Source organism: Patiria miniata, unplaced genomic scaffold (genome assembly GCF_015706575.1).
Source record: "Patiria miniata isolate m_02_andy unplaced genomic scaffold, ASM1570657v1 HiC_scaffold_20, whole genome shotgun sequence".
In the NCBI taxonomy this organism is placed as follows: domain Eukaryota; kingdom Metazoa; phylum Echinodermata; class Asteroidea; order Valvatida; family Asterinidae; genus Patiria; species Patiria miniata.
The window spans coordinates 40,669,811-40,689,225 of NW_024037059.1; the positions used below are offsets into that span (position 1 = coordinate 40,669,811).

Genomic DNA, 19,415 nt, shown 5'->3' on the forward strand with positions numbered 1-19,415 from the left:
TGAGTCGGGCACATATGTACAGTGTATAATGTATCTCAACCAAGATTTAGTCTTGATTTCCATAACCCACCCACCCCCCAGTTATTTATTTAATTTCTTTTTGGGGGGGGGGGGGATTTTTTAAATGAAAGCGTTAGCAATTCTCAACCGATGCGGGAAGTAATAGCATTCCCATTTTCACCTTTTTCACTGAAGGAAAAAAATTGGGCCTTTTTTTTTGGAAATTGGGCCTTTTTGGGGGGGGGTCCCCAGAGAAATGACCGAGTTAGCCCCCCCCCCCCATCCCTAACCTGGATAGTTACTGTTGTAATGTGGTTTGTTCATGTACATGTACATGTATTTGCAATTATAGATTTATCAAAGGATATATTAATAATACCCAATTAGAAAGCTTCGACTGTGTTTTTGTGGATGGTGAAATAGATCAATCGAAGTTTGCAATAAATATCAGCTTTGTTCTTTGACTTTTGTCTTGTTCGGTGTTTGTTGTCTCTAAATAGGCCAGTGCTTGTTAATTTGTTTCAGAGTTAGGGAAGGGAGCACGATTGTGTTGGGTAGGGGATTTTCTGGTGAACCTAAACCAATTAAGCAAGAGTTTTTACCCCAAAATGTCAGCAAAAGCGACATGAACTCGTTTACATCAAGCTGCCCGGCACATACATATCTGCATGGATATCAATTCAAGGAGAGTTCTCTGAAGTTTATTGAGCCCATAAAACTTGAATCAACATGTTTTTGCTTTGCAACTCTCTGTGAAGTTGGAGTAGCGCCCTCAAGAAGAGTATGGAATCTTTTTGTCAACAATTACAAAAACATTGGCCCAATATGGCGCGCCGGCGACCTACGCGAGTCATCACGTGATCCAAAAAGTAGTTCTTAAATATTAACTTATTTCTCCAAAATATAGGAATTGGGAGTTACACTGAAATAAACCAAAAATACATATAGGTTATGATTTCGTTTATTCTTTTTTTTAACCATACTTTGTTTCAAACATGTTAATTTACTTCGCCCCAGCGGATGAATATACATTTTCTCAACGAAGGAACATTACGTCAACATATCAGTTTCTGTTTTGCTGAATTGGGAATTTTCGGACGGAACAACCAACTGTTTTCAACCCCTAAAATCGGCCACTTTTTGGTCGGTGTCCGATACATAGTAACATTGACACTGACACTGTGTCCTGGGTCGCATATTTGACTTTCTAGAAGCGGGATTTGCCCCACGAAAACGGGTAAAATGGGGCGAGACTCACAATCACACCCTTCGTGTTGTTTCTGTCTTCACGTTCGGACGGGCTCCATTTTGATTGCGTTATGGCACATGGTAAGGTCATTGGGATATTGGGGAGAGAACTCAACCAACAAATTTTCCTTGAAAATGGTTTATTACTGTAAGAATAGAGGCTTTTTATATATGTCACTTTTTAACCGTCATTATACTAACACTTTGTCAACTATTTATTTCGACTAATCCACGCATCATGATGAACTAGCCTCAGTTGAACTTGAACTTTACGTTAGACTTGAACTTGAAGTTGAAGTTGAACAGTGAAGTTGAATTTGAACTTTGAAGCTGGCACAACAAGCAACATGAGCCATGACTCTCAGCTTCAAATTTGGAGTAGGCCTAGTATTATTGCAGAATACCCCGCCACTCGGATATACACCCCTAAAATCTCTGGCTACGCGGTTGGAATCACTGGAAAAGAAACAATTCAAGTTCATTGCCAGTTATGCGGATACTGAGTGGGGGTCCCCTTGAGAACGAAGCAACACAAAATGAATGAGAGTTGCTGAAAAAATTTGAAGTCCAAACCAACTACCCGGTTGTCGGCTACGCGGATACGGAGTGTGAGTGCAGTGGAGCATGACGTGGAGTGTGTAGGCCTAGTGCTGAGAAGGTTTATTGAGGGCAATCAACCGTGACTCCGTAGCCGGCTACGAGGTGCATAGATCGAGTGGCGGGGTATTCTGCAATTGTGCCTCAAATTCAAAATCAAATTGCGCTTAACCCTGTCCATGGTTGACAAGTTGATCTCAGATTTTTGAGTGTACATGATTTAGTGTCTGACCATGGACAATCTGGCAGTTTTTGACAGTGTCTGCCTGTGTATCATACATGCAGGGAAGAAAGGGTCGTTGATGATGGTTCGTGTGTCAACATTCATTACTTTACTATTGTTTTGCATTTCTACTTTTCTAGCCTATGATGAGAAAGAATGTCAAGATTTTTATAATAACCCTACTGAAAAATGCAAGTTTATCAGAAAACATTTAAGTTCAAGTTCTTTCTAAACTAACAAAAGATTTTGTACACGTTCAACAGTCTAAAATTAAAAAAATATATTTTCTTTTCACCAGGTTGGGCAGGTATGTGCCATGCTATTGATTGCCTCCATGATCATCAAGGGCAGTGATGAGGGCAACACTGATAAAGATGGTGGTTCCATCTTTTCCATTGAGAACCAACACGATGCATGTAAGGGGAAGGGGAAGAATGTTGCAACCTGACGCCACTTCAGCGGTTGTGTAGAAATTCTAGGGAGAGTCAAGAAAGTTTTCTGAGTACTTCTTAAGAAAATTGGAAATGTTTCTCAGTCCCAGATTCATGTCTTATCATTTTTGTCAAGACTGACCTTCATTGAGATGATGTTTGAAGAAAAAACTGGCGTCCGGTTGCAACATTCTTTCCAAATTGAGTAGCTCATCCCGTCTCTTTGAAAAACATGAGGGGCGCGGGCGCTTTTATTTTTTTTAAACTTTGGGGAATTGTAAGGTCAAAGAATCAGTCTAGCAGGCTCGACCCCTTCACAGGTGTGTAATCAATTGCAAAGACTTCTTGCAGTTTTTGCAGCAAAGAGTTTGCAAGCAGTTTTTGAAGAAAAAAAAACAGTTTTCTGGTCGGCTGGAAAAATACAATTTTTCTTGAAAATGTCAGCACACCAGGAGCTTTGATTTTGCAGGATGCTTTAGACCGTCATTCCCCAACAATCCAGTGAGGTATTTTGTGATAATTTGATCATTTCGTTTTGTGATGTTTGCAAATGTTGTATCTTCCCTTTAATGGGGGGGCCTCCAGTGTATAGTGATTGTGTGTCCAGAATGGTATTTAGCCTACAGGCACGTGTAGGGTTATGTTTTGCTCATACCAATGACCCTCATCCAAGATCACTCGTGAAAACTAATCTCACAAAATATTGTGGGAAGCTGATGGATACGATACATGTAAATTTTATGCATATGAAAAGAGTTTTGATAGAAAATTTTCAATTTTTGCTTTGACACCAACAGCGGACTACTGTGTTGGACTGGTCATCGTGTTCTGCTATTTCCTCATCACCAGTATGATGATCAAGGGAGTGGCACAGGTAGGCTCCATCAAAATGAGGATTGTACCCCATCCTTGCCCTATCTCACAAGATTGTGAAACTTAACAACAAAGATAATCTGTGTGGTGCAAGTAGCTTTTGTTTGGTCTCCATGATTTATTTTTTACATCAGTCCTAAATCTTGTGTCCTTCCAAACCCTGTCATTCTCCGCCTCACTCTCTCGGAGAAAGTTGACGAAATTCATCACAGGCTTTTTGTCAACAACTCAAGGTGATTAGTTTGACCTTCCACCATGCTCCACTGCTCTTCAGTTGAACCTTTTGTGACTGTTGACAAGTAATGAACTCTTTATTTCCCAGCTTGAATAACCCTTTGAATAACTCCCTGTTTCTGGAGAGTTATTATTCAGTTGCTGAAACTGAAAGGGCATTGTAGAGGTTTTAGTTCATTCCAAATTTTTTTTAACATTGACCAATTATCTTGTGATGGTGACATTGTTTTAAATCTAACGCTTTGTTCATAACAAAGATCAGCCAGTAAAGTGATCATGTTCAGCAATTTGCCCCATTTTATAGGAAAATATGAAATTCTGTCTCTTTAAAACTACATTTTTCTGCTGTTTTTGCCCACAGTACCAGTCCAGCTACCTGCTGCCGTTTTTCTGCCTGCAGTTGTTCGATTTCTTCATCACATGCCTGACTGCAATCGGCCTGATGTCCTACTATCCAGATTACGACTACGAGGACACTGTAAGATACAATTTTATAACTCCCGAGCAAAAAAAACAGAGAAACCAACAAAAAGATGAAACATACTGAGAAGCAAAAGTCAAGGCTACATGGGTTTCACAAGCTGCTGCGGGTTGATAACCTTGTTTCTAAACTTGCCTGGTGGCTGGGCGTATGACGAAACAGCAATCAACATGTATGATCAAACTGATTCTTCACATGCCAAAATACCACATGCCCGAAGGGCTGTTGAACAGATAAATAGCAAAATGTCTATAAGGAAAATAGAAACTATTATATAGACCTGTTGCATAGAGCCTCCTCTCTGAAGATTCTGACAGGTTTTGTTATTTCCATTCAGTGACAATGAAAGTACTAGGTGTTAACTCGTGCGTATCGCCGACGTGCAAAGACCTGTTCCCAGTGAGGGCGCTCTACGCACGTGGTTTATTAAAAGGCATTGGAGATTTTTGTTGAGGTCAAGTGAAGGACGTTTGCTTTTGTACGTTTCAGGGCAAGTTTCCCTACAACCAGGAGTTCATGCACTGGAAGGAGCGTTTCCCCGTCAATAAGTTTGATATTGACAACCAGTGGTTTATGCTGATTGCCCTGGTGCTCTTCCTGTTCATCATGATGGTCAAGGTAAGAAGACTCCCACCCCCCCCCCCCCCATGTCTCAAGTGTCTCTAGTTTGGATCCTGAGACTGCTATGCAGTATCCGTACTACCTATTTAACCCTAACCACCCCAACTCCATCAAAATCCATTCCCCCGCCCCCTTTTTTTGGTGGATTTTGGCGGACTTGGTCCAGAAGGCCTTGCGTGACTAAATGGAGTATGATGGACTTGGGCCTAATGGCCTGAAGCAGTGCTAGGGGTATGCGATTGATTTTGCCTAGGTTCCTGTACTGCTATTGTGATAAAAGCCATGTGTAGCAAGTCCATGAATGTCAACCAGTGCGTCAGTGGTGGATTCCATTATGTCGTGTACAGTTTTGTATTGGATGCACAGTGATTGATGGATTTTGATGGACTTGGTCCAGCTCATAGTAATAGACGCTAGGGAGTTAGGGCTACACAAGTAACCCCTCTATAGTAAGATAGGGTGATTTGGGGGAGACTACTGTGACATTCAAACGCATAGCCAACGACAGCTGGTGCTCCGCAAAGATGCTATGGCTTTGTGCTCCTCCTGAATGAAATTAGTTGTGCATACTTTGTGCTATACACATGCGAACCAGTACATGTGCGCATTGTGTCCAATCCACAGGGTTCTCAAAAGTTGTCCAAAAAAAGCGCCTGTTCACACATGGAGCCCAGAAACGCTCTTCTGACTGATGTCGTATTTCGTTTGGTTAGGTTTTATGTGAAGATTTTCTTGTGATTGTAGATCACTGTTGAAATTGACTAGATGATTGATGTAAACGCTGCTTTTTCCAATAAATTTTTATTGTGAACTGCGTATTTCTTAGGCCTACTGCATTGCCTGTGTGTGGTCCTGCTACAAGTACATTGCAGCACGTGAGATCGGGGACAACGTGAGCTCCAATAACTATGCCATGGATGCTGAGGTAAAACCTTCCACGCAGTCACAAAAATTACCAACTTGATCGGAGTCGATTTAGTAATAATAATAATAAATAATAAAATTGCATTTATTATGCGCATATACCATGAAATGTTCAAATGCGCATTACAAAAATTGTTTAGCTAAGATATTAAAAATACAAATTCGAATTAAACATTAATCTTAAATGTAAGAAACACTAGATATTTTAGAAAACACTGTCATAGCAATGAAACTTAAAATTACAAAAACAAGACCTACATTTAAAATAGATAAAAGTAAAAGTAAAGTCGACTCCAATTGGCTAGGGTGCTGGGATCTATGGGTAAGGGGTGGTACTGAGACTAGTTCTTAACACCAACCACCCCAAACCCTTCAAAATCCAACTGCGTGTTTTGCTTGATTCTGTTGGAGTGAGTACTGCACTAGTAAACTGATTATGCTTTACATGGGGTCAGGCATACCACCATAATCAGAATCCAACAGTGTGGGTGTTGAGTTTACCATATAGTGTTAGATTTTGCAAGCGTGAGGAAGGTTCCTAGTAATGAATACATATTATTTATAAAATTTCAAATGTTATCTCCTTTTTCCCTTGCAGGCCCTGCTGCCCAAGCTGCCAAATTATGATGATGCCATCAAGACTCCCTCGGAGAAACCTCCGCCATACGAGGAGTAGATTCTCGTTCACATCAAATGTAAAGGCATTTATTCCACAAAGATTTCCTCGACTGCAAATGTATTGAAGAAAGTGTACGCTAAGCAACTTCAGTCTCAACATATTTCAGTTCAGTTCAATTCAGTTGACATTTATTTAGAACTCTCCAATGAACCAATACAAAGTTGGATAATATAAGTATAATACAGTGATATGTATATGATGCAAGGTGAAAGAAAAAAAACCACAAGATAACATTGAAAACGAAAGAAAAACTGAATATTGAATATTGCAAGAAAAAAAGAAAAAAATGGTAAAGAAGGGAAGGCTATGTTACATACTGGGAGTGAAAAAATCTTTTTTATGAAGATTTTAATCGACCCAAATACTAAGTCTAATTCTTTTGCCATTTTAAAGTGTGAAAAAGCTACAGGCACTGTTTACTTGTCTAAATTTGTTAATTTTCAAGCTGTAAGTTAACCACTTTGTGACGGTCTCACCATAAACTGATACGTTAAACTAGAAATTACTTTTTTCTGGTACATCTGCATAATTTATCTCCATCGCGTGTTTTCCCCGTTTTCTCTGTGTGGAATTCTTGCCTTTACTTTGAAGAAGTTGCTATGGAAACAAAAGCCTTAAACTTTTTTTTTTTCATTAATTATAATAACCTAGGCTTCTTAACGAGTTCCCCTGCATGGCAGCATCTATTTAATCTGGACAACTTCAGCTGACGGCAGAGAAAATACAGAATGATATTTGTTATAAGAAACTATATATCGGTCGATACCATAGCGGAATAGTCTTCAGGTCATTATTTTGTTTGCACAAGCTATTGATGTGGTCTGTGGAACTGTTTTTGCTGTTCTCCGTTTGTCCGAAATTGTTTGTCAGAATATGTGGAGAGTCCACTTCTAATATTCATTGTAGAGAACAATTTCTCGCTTGTGAACTAGTCGACTTCAACGGCAAATACAAATGTAACAGCTTTTTTTTTTTTTTTCAACAAAATTCAGATTTTGACTGCTGATTTGGGTGTCGTGTTGTTTCTGTAATCACAGTTGTGAAATTATTAAATTTTGGTGATTGATATAAGTACATGTAGTAATTCATTGAAAAAAAAATAGAAGCGACTAAAATTTCCATGTAGAGATATAGGTGATGTTAAACTGTCAACACTCCCGGCACATTTGTGTCTGTTTTTGCATCTGCATTTGGGGGTTGGGTTGTGTGTGAGTATCCATTACCTGTATTTGACATATTAAAAAAAATTGTAAATATCCCATTGACTACAGTGTGAACGCAGCATAAACCATAAATAAGTGCAGGGAGTTGGAGCAGCACAGTTTAATGCAGAAAGTGCGTAAAAAGAATATAACCTATTATAAGATAAAAAATTTTTTTGGCGCCGGGGTGATATTATTCAAATTAGGTTTTGCCCTTCACCGACGTTTTAAAAAAAAATAGAAGCGACTAAAATTGCCGTGTAGAGATATAGGTGATGTTAAACGTCGGTGAAGGGCAAAACCTAATTTGAAAGAATATAACCATTCATTTTTGTATAAAGTGGAGGCATGTTGCCTAGGTGTTCATGCACACTTAAAAACAGTATTCAATCAGAGCAGATTTGCTGTTGTAGAAACCAGCTATTTAAACACCTGCATGCTACAGGTGCACATGTACATGATTATCAACAGCTGGTTTAATTTAGCCGATGTGTACTGCAGTTAATTGGTAAATACACTGTCCTTTACTATAGCAGGTTCTTCACATTGCAAGTCACAAGCCTACAATTCGCTAGTAGCTTGAAGATAACTATGGGACCATTCCTCTCGATCAATTCTTGAAAATGAATATTGTTGATATGCCATGATATGGGTTGGTGGGTGTGATTCAAGGGCGGATCCGGGGGGGGGGGCCAAAGGGGGCCATGGCCCCCGGCCCCCCCCCCCCCCAAAAAAAACGAAACCAATTTTTTTTTTTTTTTAATGTGACATCGCAATAAAGGCAGGCAATGAGTACACTACCATCTTTTCCTCAAAAAAAATTGGTTAAAGTGGTCAGAAATTGCCTCAGATCGCACCACAGAGCATCTAGAATCCAAAAATTTTCGGGGCCCTTAAGCGGGCCCATTTTTAATGTGACATCGCAATAAAGGCAGGCAATGAGTACACTACCATCTTTTCCTCAAAAAAAATTGGTTAAATTGGTCAGAAATTTTCGGGGCCCTTAAGCGGGCCCCGAACCCCACGCCGTAATTTTTTAGACCCACTTTTTGGGGGGACCCAAAAAAAATTTTGGCCCCCCAAAAAATTGTGTTCTGGATCCGCCCTTGGTGTGATTTTGTAAAATAGAATCGGAAGGCACTAGTTAATTGTTAATTGTAAAAGATTACTTTGAAGATAATATCTTTGTTAATGAAGTTAATTGGGGGATATGGACAGGTGCAAGTAGCGAGGGGAATTCATTTTGCATGATACAAAAGTTTGAGAGTTGGACAAAAATTGGATGAGTTTTGCAAGTAATATCGGTCCAGAAGTTTGCCACAACACCACTGGAAACTACGCAGTTTTTTGTGTGGATTTCATTTATGCATCTCATTGAGAAGTAAGTTTGATATTTGAGGGAAACAATTTTGATAATCTCAATTAATACATGTAAACCTCAGATCAGTGGGTCTTATTGGAATAGCACACAGTGTACATAGATTATAATTATATCAAATTGGTTGATTTCTGAGGAGAAGGGAGATTTTGAAATTGTTACTCTTAACTATCCCTAGATTAGAAAAAAAAAAAGGTAACTGTGTGCGTACTTAATGCTAACGCTTTTCTGCTTTCCGTTAAGTTCATAAGTAACTGCTATTATGTGGTATTGTGGGAATGAGAGACAAATAAAATTGATATCATACACTAAAAGTAAAAAAGTTTTGTGAATGGATTCTTTTTAATTTGATAACTGACAATACGAATAATCCATTATCATTGCCAAGTATATCTAATAAAAACCAAAACAGAACTGCATTTACTATAATTGAGATATTTTCAATTATAAGATAATTGCCTCATATTATTACAGCCTTTTTTGGGGGGGGGGGGCGGAGTAAATCCAGTCAAATTTTGAAGTACAAAATAATGTACATGCACATATATTATGTAAATTTTTTTAACGAGCAGATCAGCATGTACCACTATATTTTGAAGGGGTGTGCAATAGATGTGAGATGATTTTTTTTTTCGCCAACTGGGAGTCCTGATCAATCGTACTCCAGGTTTCTTTTTTGTATGTTCAATTTAATGCAAATAAGCTTACACTTACAGTCATGCATTTTGAAAACAAATTCTATTTGATTTTTACCTCAACTTGGAGTTCTCACCCCTAAAGTACAATGGAAAGAGCCATTGTGCAATTAATTGCAGCTAGCAGCGCGCATAGTCTAGTCGCATATTTTCAGAACCGAGCAACACCGCTTTTTCGCGACGATAAAACTGCCCAATCAGGTAGGAAAATTCTACGTTTTCTGAAATGTCGTAACTGTTAATGTCATGCTGTTTAATGTATCGTTGATTGGTGCTATCGTGGGCTCATTTTGAGACACGAAGGGGCTCGAATTCGGGCGATTTCTGAGCCAGAGTTCGCGGGGAGTTTGTCATTGGCTGCCGACTGCTTCGGCTATTGCTGCGTGATTGGACGTCGCCATTTTTCATTGTGTCGATTGGTCAACCTGTCGTCTGTGAAATCTCGCTGGTCCCCTGTATGCGCTATGCCCTGTGGTTGACAATGCTACTCCTCGTCCGTCAACCAGCTAACATTGTCCCAATTCTTGGATCGGATTGGGCGCAGTAATTTGGGACGGTAGCACTTTCGGCTAATCAAGGGGTGTCTTTGATTTATTGGGTTAATTGTGCCAGAAGTCCTGCAAAAAAGACTCGAGGAATACTACGCAAAGAGCATAATGTTATGAAGTAATGTTCTTGCCATAATTTGGAATTTGGGGTGAAATTTGTGTGGATCTTTAAAACAAATTTGTTGTCTCGTTCAGAATTTTCACCACTTGCCTACACTTTTGTCACTTAGGCCGTAGTACCAGAATTTGTTTTTATCATTTTAACATTCTGCGTTTCATTTAATCAGATTTTTAATAAAAATCACGGGATAAATGTGGTTACTCAATCTGCATTTTGTTTGTTTGGTTTTTTTTTTTAGGTTTTTCTTTTTAATGCATAAGAGGAAAGCAAAAGGAATTGAAATTTCTTTGGAAGATGAAAGATTGAAGCACATTTACTATACAAATGTACTATGTTAGTTGTTTATGTCCTAAGCTTCTTCTACCTATTTTAAGGAATTTTATTTATTTTAATATTTTTGTAACAAAGATTACATTGAAAAAAATTAATTTATATAAATTATAAATTCTGCGGAGGCTTCTGAAATTTTTGAATGCATGAATTGCAAACCTGTAAGAATGATGTTACTCACAGGGCCAAAGTGTCACTAAAATTGTCTTCCCGTATATTGTTTCCACAGAATGGATGAAGCTACAACGTCCGAAGAACCTTCGTCGGCCCTACAGTCTCATGAGAATTTCTGGATTTCGCAGACAGATAACATCAACAATATGAAATATGTGAGCATGATCCAAATACAACTCCATTTTAACTTTATTAGTTATTAAATATCAAACAATGGATGACCTCATTTATTTATTTATTTATTTATTCATTCATTTCTTTCTTTCAGAGTGATTTTAAGACGCAGGAATTGCCCCTTGCAAGAATCAAGAAGATTATGAAACTTGACGAGGAGGTTAAGGTAAAAAAAAAATTTGTGATTAATTTTCCCCAGTTTAGAAAAGGTCGATGATATTTGTAGGAATCTAATGTTTCTGGCAAAAATTCACACAATGCAAGAATAAACATTACATGTTGTTTAAATATCAGAACAAACACTAAGAGAACATTGTGGAAAACTTAAGGAAATTTGAAAGATAAAGGCAAATTTTAAAGTTTTTTCCCTGTAAAAAAGGGCACTAATGTAATTAAGAAAGTGAAATGCTTCAAGTGACACGTAGGCAATAACTGAAATTCTCCATCTGCATAAAATAAAATTTATTTGTGGCTTATTTGGCGAAGATAAAATTCCGAGATTATAGCTCAAGTAATATTTATATCAATCATTTTTTGTTTATTTTTCAGATGATAAGTGCCGAAGCCCCAGTTCTGTTTTCCAAGGCAGCTGAGATGTTTATTGCAGAGCTCTCCCTCAGAGCGTGGCTGCACACAGAAGACAACAAAAGACGAACATTACAGGTAAATTATTTCTCCATTTAAAGTGAGTTTAATCGACTCTAAATCTTTTTTTTTCGAAAGAACATATCAAAGACTTGACTTAAGTTGTAGTTTCTCAGGAAAAAATACTGTAATTGTTAGATAGAAAAAAAAGTTATTTCAGATGTCAAAAAAGACTTAAAAACACAAACAACAAATACATGTAAACAGTTATGAATGTAAACATCTATACCTAGACATAAAAAAAGAAAAAGATAATTTAAACCTTAAAAGTTCGTTTCTGTTTTTTTTTAAATCAAATATAATAGAAATTTGGTGCAGTAGAGGTTAATCATTCAAAGAGTTTAGTCCATATTTGTATCCCTAGTGGGTATTCTGCATTTGTGTAATTCGTTCGGTTTTTTGATGTCACCTTTTTATTCATATAGAGGAACGATATTGCCATGGCGATCACCAAGTACGACCAGTTTGATTTTCTCATCGACATTGTGCCAAGAGACGAGTTAAAAACAACCAAGAGAACGGTAAGCCATTCCAACAAAATCTTACTTTAAAAAATCGTTCAAGACATTTAGTGGAGTTAAAACTTTGAGAATTTTATCATGTGTGCCTGAATTCAAACTTTTGAAATTTATCATCAAAATAACCCTTAAATTAGGCCTACCTTAAATGTCACATTCTGTTTAGTAGTGGTCAGTTGACGTTAGCAAGAAGAGCAAGACTTTTGTCTAAAATCAGACTTTTGAATCTGAGAGAAAGACATTATCAGTATAGAAAGATATGTATCTTCAGACATTTTATCAATTTTCAGACTTTTCATCCCTGGAAGAAATCAGTTAGAATTGTTAAGCGAGGCGCTTCTTACACAAATTGTTGGACAAGATTTCAAATAGTTTGAGGGAAATAATCAGTTATAATTTCCCTCCGATAATTCTAGGATGGTCAAGTCCAGCAAGCAGCCATGATGCCAGAGCAGGTCCAGTACTATTTCCAGCTAGCTCAGAACCAATCCACTCCGACGTCCACCGCAGGAGTCACCGCCAGCGCTGCTACAGTTATACCCCAGAATCTTGGCACGCTCATTGCTACCACACAGCCTCAACAGGTACGGAGACCTTGGTCCAGTCGATGGCTGCAGCCACTTCCCATAGACCCGTGTGTACTTTTAAGCCGTAGCCAAGTTAGTCGGATGCGGCTTTAATAAATTTATGGCCTTACCAAAAGTCAGCCGGGAATAATGTTGTGCAAACCCTACCCGAAATCAACCTTACCAGAAACCGACCTCAGGGTTTTTGTTTTTTTACATCTTTTCAGTCGGGTCCGTGTCGTTTTTGCATTTGCGATTTTCGGGTCGGGTCGGGTCAGTTAAGCCATTTTGTGAAAACCCAAAATAAACCAAAATAAACCGAAACACTGCAAAAATTCATGTGGTGCAATATTATTGCAGAGTGACTGTCCCCGGTACGACCAACGTCAACCTACAGTGCGACTGTGCATGTGGTTTGCAGTCTATTACTTACAGTCTATAATGTGTAGGCTCACCAATAGGTCACGTCAATGCTTCTTTACCATACTGTACAGTATGATTCTGTTACAGAGAGACAACAGTTTTCACACGAAAGTCGGGCAGTTCTACTGTATAGGATTACCCCTGTATCGCCAATGAATGCGCACAATTTGTTTGAACCAGATGCATGACGAAGCTTCCCGTGAATAGCTCTTCTGAATCAATTAAATAAAATGTTGTGGGCTCTTGGACCAGCGTGACTAGTCTTGCCTTGTTTCCTCATAATTCACACAGTTGCAGACAGTGCAGGTGGCAGGCACTGACCCTCAGGTGTCTACAGCTCAGCTCCTCTCAGCGCAGGGGACGCCCATACAACTACAGCAAACGGGACAGGCTGCTGGTAACATCCAGCATATCATTACCAACACGGGAGAGATCCAACAGGTAAGAAGGAGGAGTGGGGGGGGGGGGAATGGAGGGAAGATGAAAACACTAATTCTCGACGTCTGAACCCGACTGTGTGTACTATATTAACTTAATCGCAAGGCATGCCAACAAATTACATGGATCTATTAAGTACACACATTTACTGAGCATAGAAGTTTGCACAGACACTGTACCAGCCAGAATATGATGCAGACTTTACTATTTGTGACCCGCTCTGCAAAAATGAGTCTGATGTCGCATAATTTGAATTCAAGCTTTTGCCATTTTGAAATGGAAACAGTAAAAATTTGCTCAAAATTTCGATTTTTTGTTTTTGTTTTATTTTGGTTGTTTGATAGTTTTAGTTCCAATATCTTACACAGAAATGTAAATATTGTAAGAAAAAGAAAGAAAATATGAATCTTTGGTGCTTTTCTTGGTTAGTTACAGTGTATTTGTCATTTTTCAAAGCCTTTTTTCTCCATTGAGACACTTCTAGCTTTGCAAAAACTTGACAGAATGAAACAAGCACAACAATGCAACCAAATGTCCTAGAGAGGTCCGTGATATACCAAATGAAAGCTTATTTCATTCCCATTTTATTTATGTAGTTAACTCAAAATGTCAGTTTTGCCACAACAGACTCATTTTTGCGGAGCGGGTCACATTTGCAACTGGTTCCTGGCTTATGCTGGATACATAACTATGGGTGCGTTCGTTAGCTCATCCGGAATGACTCGGGTTAGCCCTGTTCCATTCGATTTGCTCATTGCGACTTTTAGTGGCCGCTAATTCCAGCCCGACTATGTTACTTTTTGTGATTGAAGGAAAAGCAGTAAATCTCAAAGTAAGGCCATGGAGGAAGGAAAGGTAAGAGTCAGTCCGAAAAGGGCATTTTGTCAATGGCTACAGACACAGCTACGGATGTCATGTGAGGATCATGATGGCCCGTGTTTGCACTCGATCAGCCCGGCTGCCTTTTACCCGAGTCAATCCGGGTGAGCTACTCGAGTGCACCCGATGCAAGTTTAGGGCTAGGATGAGTTGTTTTTCTTTCCGGTCGGGATGTTGCTCCAAATCCCATTGGATCAGTTTCCCATCTCCATTCTGTACAATCGTACATATATAAACTTCTGCAATCTAAGCATTCGCATTTTCACTTCGTTTCTCAAGGTCCAGTTACCTGTTGGCCAACAAATACAGTATGTAAGGCAAGCACAGGGCCAGCAACAGCAGCAGGGTATACAGCAGACGGGACAAGAATTTGTCACCCAAATCGCTAACTCTCAGGTAACTATACAACCCCCGTACACCCTCATTCACAGGATACAAATACAGTCACCGTATTAAAAATTCTTCTCCCAACTATTAGTCTTTTTTCATATTTTCCCTATACACTCATTTTGCATTCCATGAATGCACTTTTCAGTTATTGGAAAATCAGGTGCTCCGATCAGGTCCCTCGATTTTAATGTGAAGTGCAGTGGCCTCGTGGTCTGGAGCATTGATTCGTGGTCTGCCGGTAATGCTGCAGGTTGTGGGTTAGAGTCCAGCCTGGGGTTATGGTGCGCGTTCCCTTGGGCAAGGCGCTTGGGGTCACTCATTGCTTCTCCCCACCCAGGAGTAAATGGGTACCCGTGAGGGCAGCAATGGTTATTGTGGTTGATTTTAGATGGTTTGCTTCAGCATCTTGCTGTATACTCCCAAGGGAGCTAAGATTACATTTGGTGGATACGTGCGCTTTATAAATATGCATTATTGTTAATCGTTTCATTTATTGAGTATAAATTAATTATTTTTTCTTCCCTTTTTCTCATTGGACAGCCGCCAATCTACCAGATCCAGACACAATCAGGGACCCAGCAAGTGTTTCTACAACAGCCAACAACGACGACCACAGCCACTGCACAATAAACTCAAAAAGTCCAAGTACCTTTGAGGAGTGACTCGTGAATAAATTCATTCTCAGAGAAATGTACATGCAAACAAATTGAAATGAAAATTATTAGGTGATATTAGAAAATATAAGTTGATGAAATAACTTATTTTAGTTTCACTGTCGGACAAAATAGAGAAGCATTATTGAAATAAAGGTTATGCATGTATGTGCTTGCACAGATCTCGGTTGCATATAAAAACATTTTGTGGGTTTCCTTTAGAGAAAAATGTGAATTTCTTTTTTCGCCTATTAGCAAACAGACGTTGAATTTTCTCAAGATGGACTGCTGACATTTCTTTTGTTCTTTGAGCAGGAAAAACAAAGAAACTTATACCTCAAGTTAATGAATGCATCTGTAGAAAGAAAATCTCAAAAATATCACACATTAAATTATGCTTTGATTGTTTTAAAATGCATTTGTATAGTTGATTTTGTACATATAACTTGTTTAGCTGTTCTGCAATTTCTTTCTTTTTTTAAATTCAACTATTACTTGCAAAATAATGGAATTAGGGCTAAATTATTTCAGTAATAATTCGAATTATAAAACAAAAAGCTCATGTAGCCTTTGGAAATTTTCTTTCTAGCTGAGGACTGCATTTTAAACTTTTGTAAGATTTTTCACTATTTAATGTACACAAGGCAGGAACGTTGACAAAATAATAAAAAGTCAGGATAACGGAGCCAGCTTTCTTTTAGTTTTTATTTTTGGTGCACTTTGGTTTTTATCTCGAGTTAAACCTGATTATTGAAGGTGATACCCCATTGCTCTTCAAAAATTTGATTTTTTTTTCTCCTAACAAAGGCTCAATTTGTATGTTTTGGTTTATCTAAAAAACTACTCGACTACGATTTTGAGCGTCTTCCGCGGTACAGACCCTCTGAAAAAGGAATATCATTTTGCGCACAAATGAACCCGCCCTGCGAGAGCCCAATTATTGTCTGGTAGCCAGTAACTTTTGTTAAGGAACAATTCAATAACTAAATGTTGGTGGATTGTTTTGTTTGATGTTTCATTCAAAAGTGAATAACTTTCATATTTGTAGGAAAATTTGAAAAACATCTATTTTCTTGGTGAAACTGGAAAATAGAACGGGAATGCGTTTTAAAGATTTACCAATTAACCTTCGTGACTGGAAACAATACAGTCTATAGGCCCTATATGGAGCTTTCAACACAGCATACACGTAAGGCATCACATTGCCCCCAATTGGTTCTTGTAAGTAGGCAGCATAGTGCCCTCTTGGGTTTATGCACAGGGTCCAATGAGAATTGGCGACAGACTGTTCTATATTCCATTGTGTCCTGTTGGCCACGCATGGCAGCCTTTTTTCAGCCAGGCAACCATCAGAGGCAGTCCTGTGGGATCTCGACCTCCCAGATTCCCCTTTGACCCCTGATCCTAACTGGCCGCCTCAACCATCTGGGATTGGACAGCCTGGTTAGAAACTTGTCGTTCAAGGGTCTCAAGAGGGCGCACGTCTCCCACTCCAGTGACTGCTCCACATTCTCAATGTCGGCCGGGCACTGCCAAGTTTCACCAACATCAACCAAACCTGATATACAAAAATGAATAAATAAATAAATTTTACAAAATAACATCAGTCTGGAGAAGTAACGATTATTACTGTTGATCGACCTTCGCCTTGTATGGTTCATGAAGTTTGTGCTCATAACAGCTATATTGACTCCTGAGATGATTTAAGACGGCCATGCATGTTATAAGATCGCTCAATGGTTTCTCTTGTTGGATTCTGCAGGCTAAAAGGACAAGTAAAAAATGTAAATCAATTTCTTGCCCCCGCCCGCTTCCTTTTTCCTGCACGCCTCTTTTTTGTTCAGTCATACATTTGCAATATATTTTGCAAATCTATTACCTATAAATTATCGTTTTATTTGCTTCCAACAAAATTGTAGCTACATAGAAAGGGTGGCGGCTCCTTTGGTCAAATGGAAAATGGAAGAATCCATCTGCCATCTTGGAAAATCTTCCATCTTCGAGAAAAAAAGCTACCACCTCCATCATGTCTGTTCTTTCAAAAGCGGGGACGAGAAACTATTTTGTTTCGAACTCGGGCTAATTTTCTCCTAACCTGCTACCACTGCTCTCCCATGCCTCTCTCCATCCTGAAGAAATCTCTCACTTTCCACCTCCTTGTGACTCATCCCCAAGATTGTCCTCCACTCCTCCTCGCCCTCCCAGTCCCTCCAAGCCACGTGAATCGCCACCGTGCTCCCCTCCAGCTCTTGGAAGACGGGCGTCCATCTCGTCTCAATCGTCTTGAGACCATTCAGGATGAAACCTGCATAAGGCTGTCTGGCTGAGATACAGGGATAAGTCTTGGAGATCTGGGTACTTTCTGAAGATTGGTCTCCTCCTTTGTCATCAAGTGACTTGCATTGTGTGCTGGTAATCGTAGCAGAGTCGTCTTTCTGGGCAGATGTACTGCTGCTGGATCCTGCAGATTTCTGTCTTGTGTAGGGGGAGTATCTCTGCCGTTTTTTAATTTTTGGATGGATACAGTCTTTGGTTGCCATGGCATCTAGTTCAGTGAGGAGGGTATCTTAGAAAACAGAGAGGTAAGTAATTCTCATTTGACAAGACAATAAAAAGCATGTACATGCATTACAGGAGTCATGGTAGTAGTACTAACATTAACAAAGTAAGTGCAACTTTCAAGCACCGAATTTACTAGCTTTAAATTTCCAGCTTTCTAAATTCTAGGCTCATGACATGGGGAGGATTTCCTGGAGCTGGAGCATGTGGAAATTAAAATTTCAATTCATTATTCAAACCATGGAGAAATAACTACGAATTTACATGAATTTTCCAACAAACAAAATGGTAATGGATGGTATATTTCCAAACTTTAAGTTTGTTCGTTCAAAAACAGAATATGTTGAGAAGAGCTATATATAGCCGTTCAATTTCCTACCTCCATATGCTCGAACTAAATTCCAACAAACGAAATACATTACAGTACATGTGTACATGTACAAAACAACAACTCAAGAACAACAACATTTGAACAGCGCCACCAAGAGTTTGGACCGATCGTGAGTACAGTAAGCAGACGACACGACTGGCAGTGGCATGACTGGAAATGGCGCATTGCGTGCCTGTTGTGCCCATTCTTGAAAATCACGCATTCTCGAGAATGGGCATGCACATTCTTGAGAATGTGCAACTGGATCCTTGCTCAATCTTGGCAAAAAATAACTCTTCCAGATTGAGCGCACATTCTCGAGAATGCGCGACAAGATAACAGTCTTGTCGATGCCGAGCACCGGCTGCGCTTGGCAAGTCTAGCTGAATCCTCGTTCACTGATTCTCAATAATTATACTGTTGCAACGCAAGGCGCTGAAAAGTAGAGTGGATATGATAAGTAAAGGCGTATTAATATGGGGGGGGGGGGACCGGGAAAATATAAGAGACATACTAGTGCAAGGAATTCTGATTTTTGGGATAATAAAAGCATGGAAAGCGGGGGGGGGGGAACGTAAGAATGAAGAATGTGAAGAATGAGAATGAATACTGCGACATCCCATAGTGCTAATGCTATTTCCCATTTAAATTGCCACCAATTTATTGTTCACATCCCACCATAACGTCGCAGAGCTGTAGTCAAAAGAGCAATTTTTTTCGTGGCACGCATATGATACATGCAGGGACTTGTAACTTGTCTAGCCTCAACAAAGCACTTCCCAGACTAGTTCCCAGTCCTCCGTTATTACAAAACTTCCCATAGTGGGCAGAAAAAAGCAATAATATCAGGTTTAATTTGATTCAAATTATCGTAGTTATACGAGTACAGAAGCATAGCACATTTTCTTTCCTCTTCATACGAATTGTTTCCCTTTTAACCGATATACAATTCATTTAACATAATTATGTCGTGCAATGTTTGTTAAGATTGGGCAAAATTCATAAATTGTGCACGTGATATTCCCACCCAATCTTAAGAAT

General features: G+C 39.1%; 3 protein-coding genes and 1 long non-coding RNA gene across 5 annotated transcripts; 2 read left to right on the top strand and 2 right to left on the bottom strand.

The window, feature by feature from the left end:
- The first annotated feature begins 1,036 nt into the window (after window positions 1-1,036).
- LOC119729203 (lysosomal-associated transmembrane protein 4A-like) lies at window positions 1,037-6,502 on the top strand. Its single transcript, XM_038201770.1, has 7 exons — window positions 1,037-1,329; window positions 2,367-2,484; window positions 3,297-3,373; window positions 3,968-4,084; window positions 4,577-4,705; window positions 5,535-5,633; window positions 6,231-6,502. Exons 1-7 carry the CDS (start codon window positions 1,243-1,245, stop codon window positions 6,306-6,308), a joined length of 705 nt encoding a protein of 234 aa, XP_038057698.1. The 5' UTR covers window positions 1,037-1,242; the 3' UTR covers window positions 6,309-6,502.
- A 361-nt stretch (window positions 6,503-6,863) lies between these two features.
- Window positions 6,864-8,181, bottom strand: LOC119729205. Its single transcript, XR_005271201.1, has 2 exons — window positions 7,836-8,181; window positions 6,864-7,666 (listed from the first exon to the last, which is right to left on the bottom strand). It is a non-coding gene; the product is annotated as an uncharacterized LOC119729205 (long non-coding RNA).
- A 1,521-nt stretch (window positions 8,182-9,702) lies between these two features.
- Window positions 9,703-16,130, top strand: LOC119729206 (nuclear transcription factor Y subunit gamma-like). Of its 2 annotated transcripts, none has more exons than XM_038201772.1 (9): window positions 9,703-9,787; window positions 10,815-10,914; window positions 11,028-11,099; window positions 11,483-11,596; window positions 12,004-12,099; window positions 12,513-12,680; window positions 13,377-13,526; window positions 14,682-14,798; window positions 15,333-16,130. In XM_038201772.1, exons 2-9 carry the CDS (start codon window positions 10,816-10,818, stop codon window positions 15,420-15,422), a joined length of 906 nt encoding a protein of 301 aa, XP_038057700.1. In that variant the 5' UTR covers window positions 9,703-9,787; window position 10,815; the 3' UTR covers window positions 15,423-16,130. The 2 variants fall into 2 exon arrangements, with proteins under 2 accessions (XP_038057700.1, XP_038057699.1); XM_038201771.1 differs by lacking the exon at window positions 9,703-9,787 and adding an exon at window positions 10,113-10,252.
- LOC119729207 (uncharacterized protein CXorf40 homolog) lies at window positions 15,928-18,489 on the bottom strand. Its single transcript, XM_038201773.1, has 3 exons — window positions 18,384-18,489; window positions 17,541-18,011; window positions 15,928-17,003 (listed from the first exon to the last, which is right to left on the bottom strand). The coding sequence occupies exons 1-3, from the start codon at window positions 18,439-18,441 to the stop codon at window positions 16,795-16,797; spliced, it is 738 nt and encodes a 245-aa protein (XP_038057701.1). The 5' UTR covers window positions 18,442-18,489; the 3' UTR covers window positions 15,928-16,794.
- Between the last annotated feature and the right edge of the window lie 926 nt (window positions 18,490-19,415).

Bases quoted from the DNA above. Each gene is read 5' to 3' on its own strand.
- LOC119729203 (XM_038201770.1), top strand. From the start codon at position 1,243: ATGGGGCGAGACTCACAATCACACCCTTCGTGTTGTTTCTGTCTTCAC. The intron at 3,374-3,967 runs GTAGGCTCCATC...TTTTGCCCACAG, and splicing joins TGATCAAGGGAGTGGCACAG to TACCAGTCCAGCTACCTGCT. The intron at 5,634-6,230 runs GTAAAACCTTCC...TTTCCCTTGCAG, and splicing joins ACTATGCCATGGATGCTGAG to GCCCTGCTGCCCAAGCTGCC.
- LOC119729206 (XM_038201771.1), top strand. The intron at 10,915-11,027 runs GTGAGCATGATC...TCTTTCTTTCAG, and splicing joins ACATCAACAATATGAAATAT to AGTGATTTTAAGACGCAGGA. The intron at 12,681-13,376 runs GTACGGAGACCT...TAATTCACACAG, and splicing joins CTACCACACAGCCTCAACAG to TTGCAGACAGTGCAGGTGGC.
- LOC119729207 (XM_038201773.1), bottom strand. From the start codon at position 18,441: ATGTACACATGTACTGTAATGTATTTCGTTTGTTGGAATTTAGTTCGA. The intron at 18,012-18,383 runs GTAGGAAATTGA...CTGTTTTCTAAG, and splicing joins TTTAGTTCGAGCATATGGAG to ATACCCTCCTCACTGAACTA. The intron at 17,004-17,540 runs GTTAGGAGAAAA...TTTGTATATCAG, and splicing joins TGGGAGAGCAGTGGTAGCAG to GTTTGGTTGATGTTGGTGAA.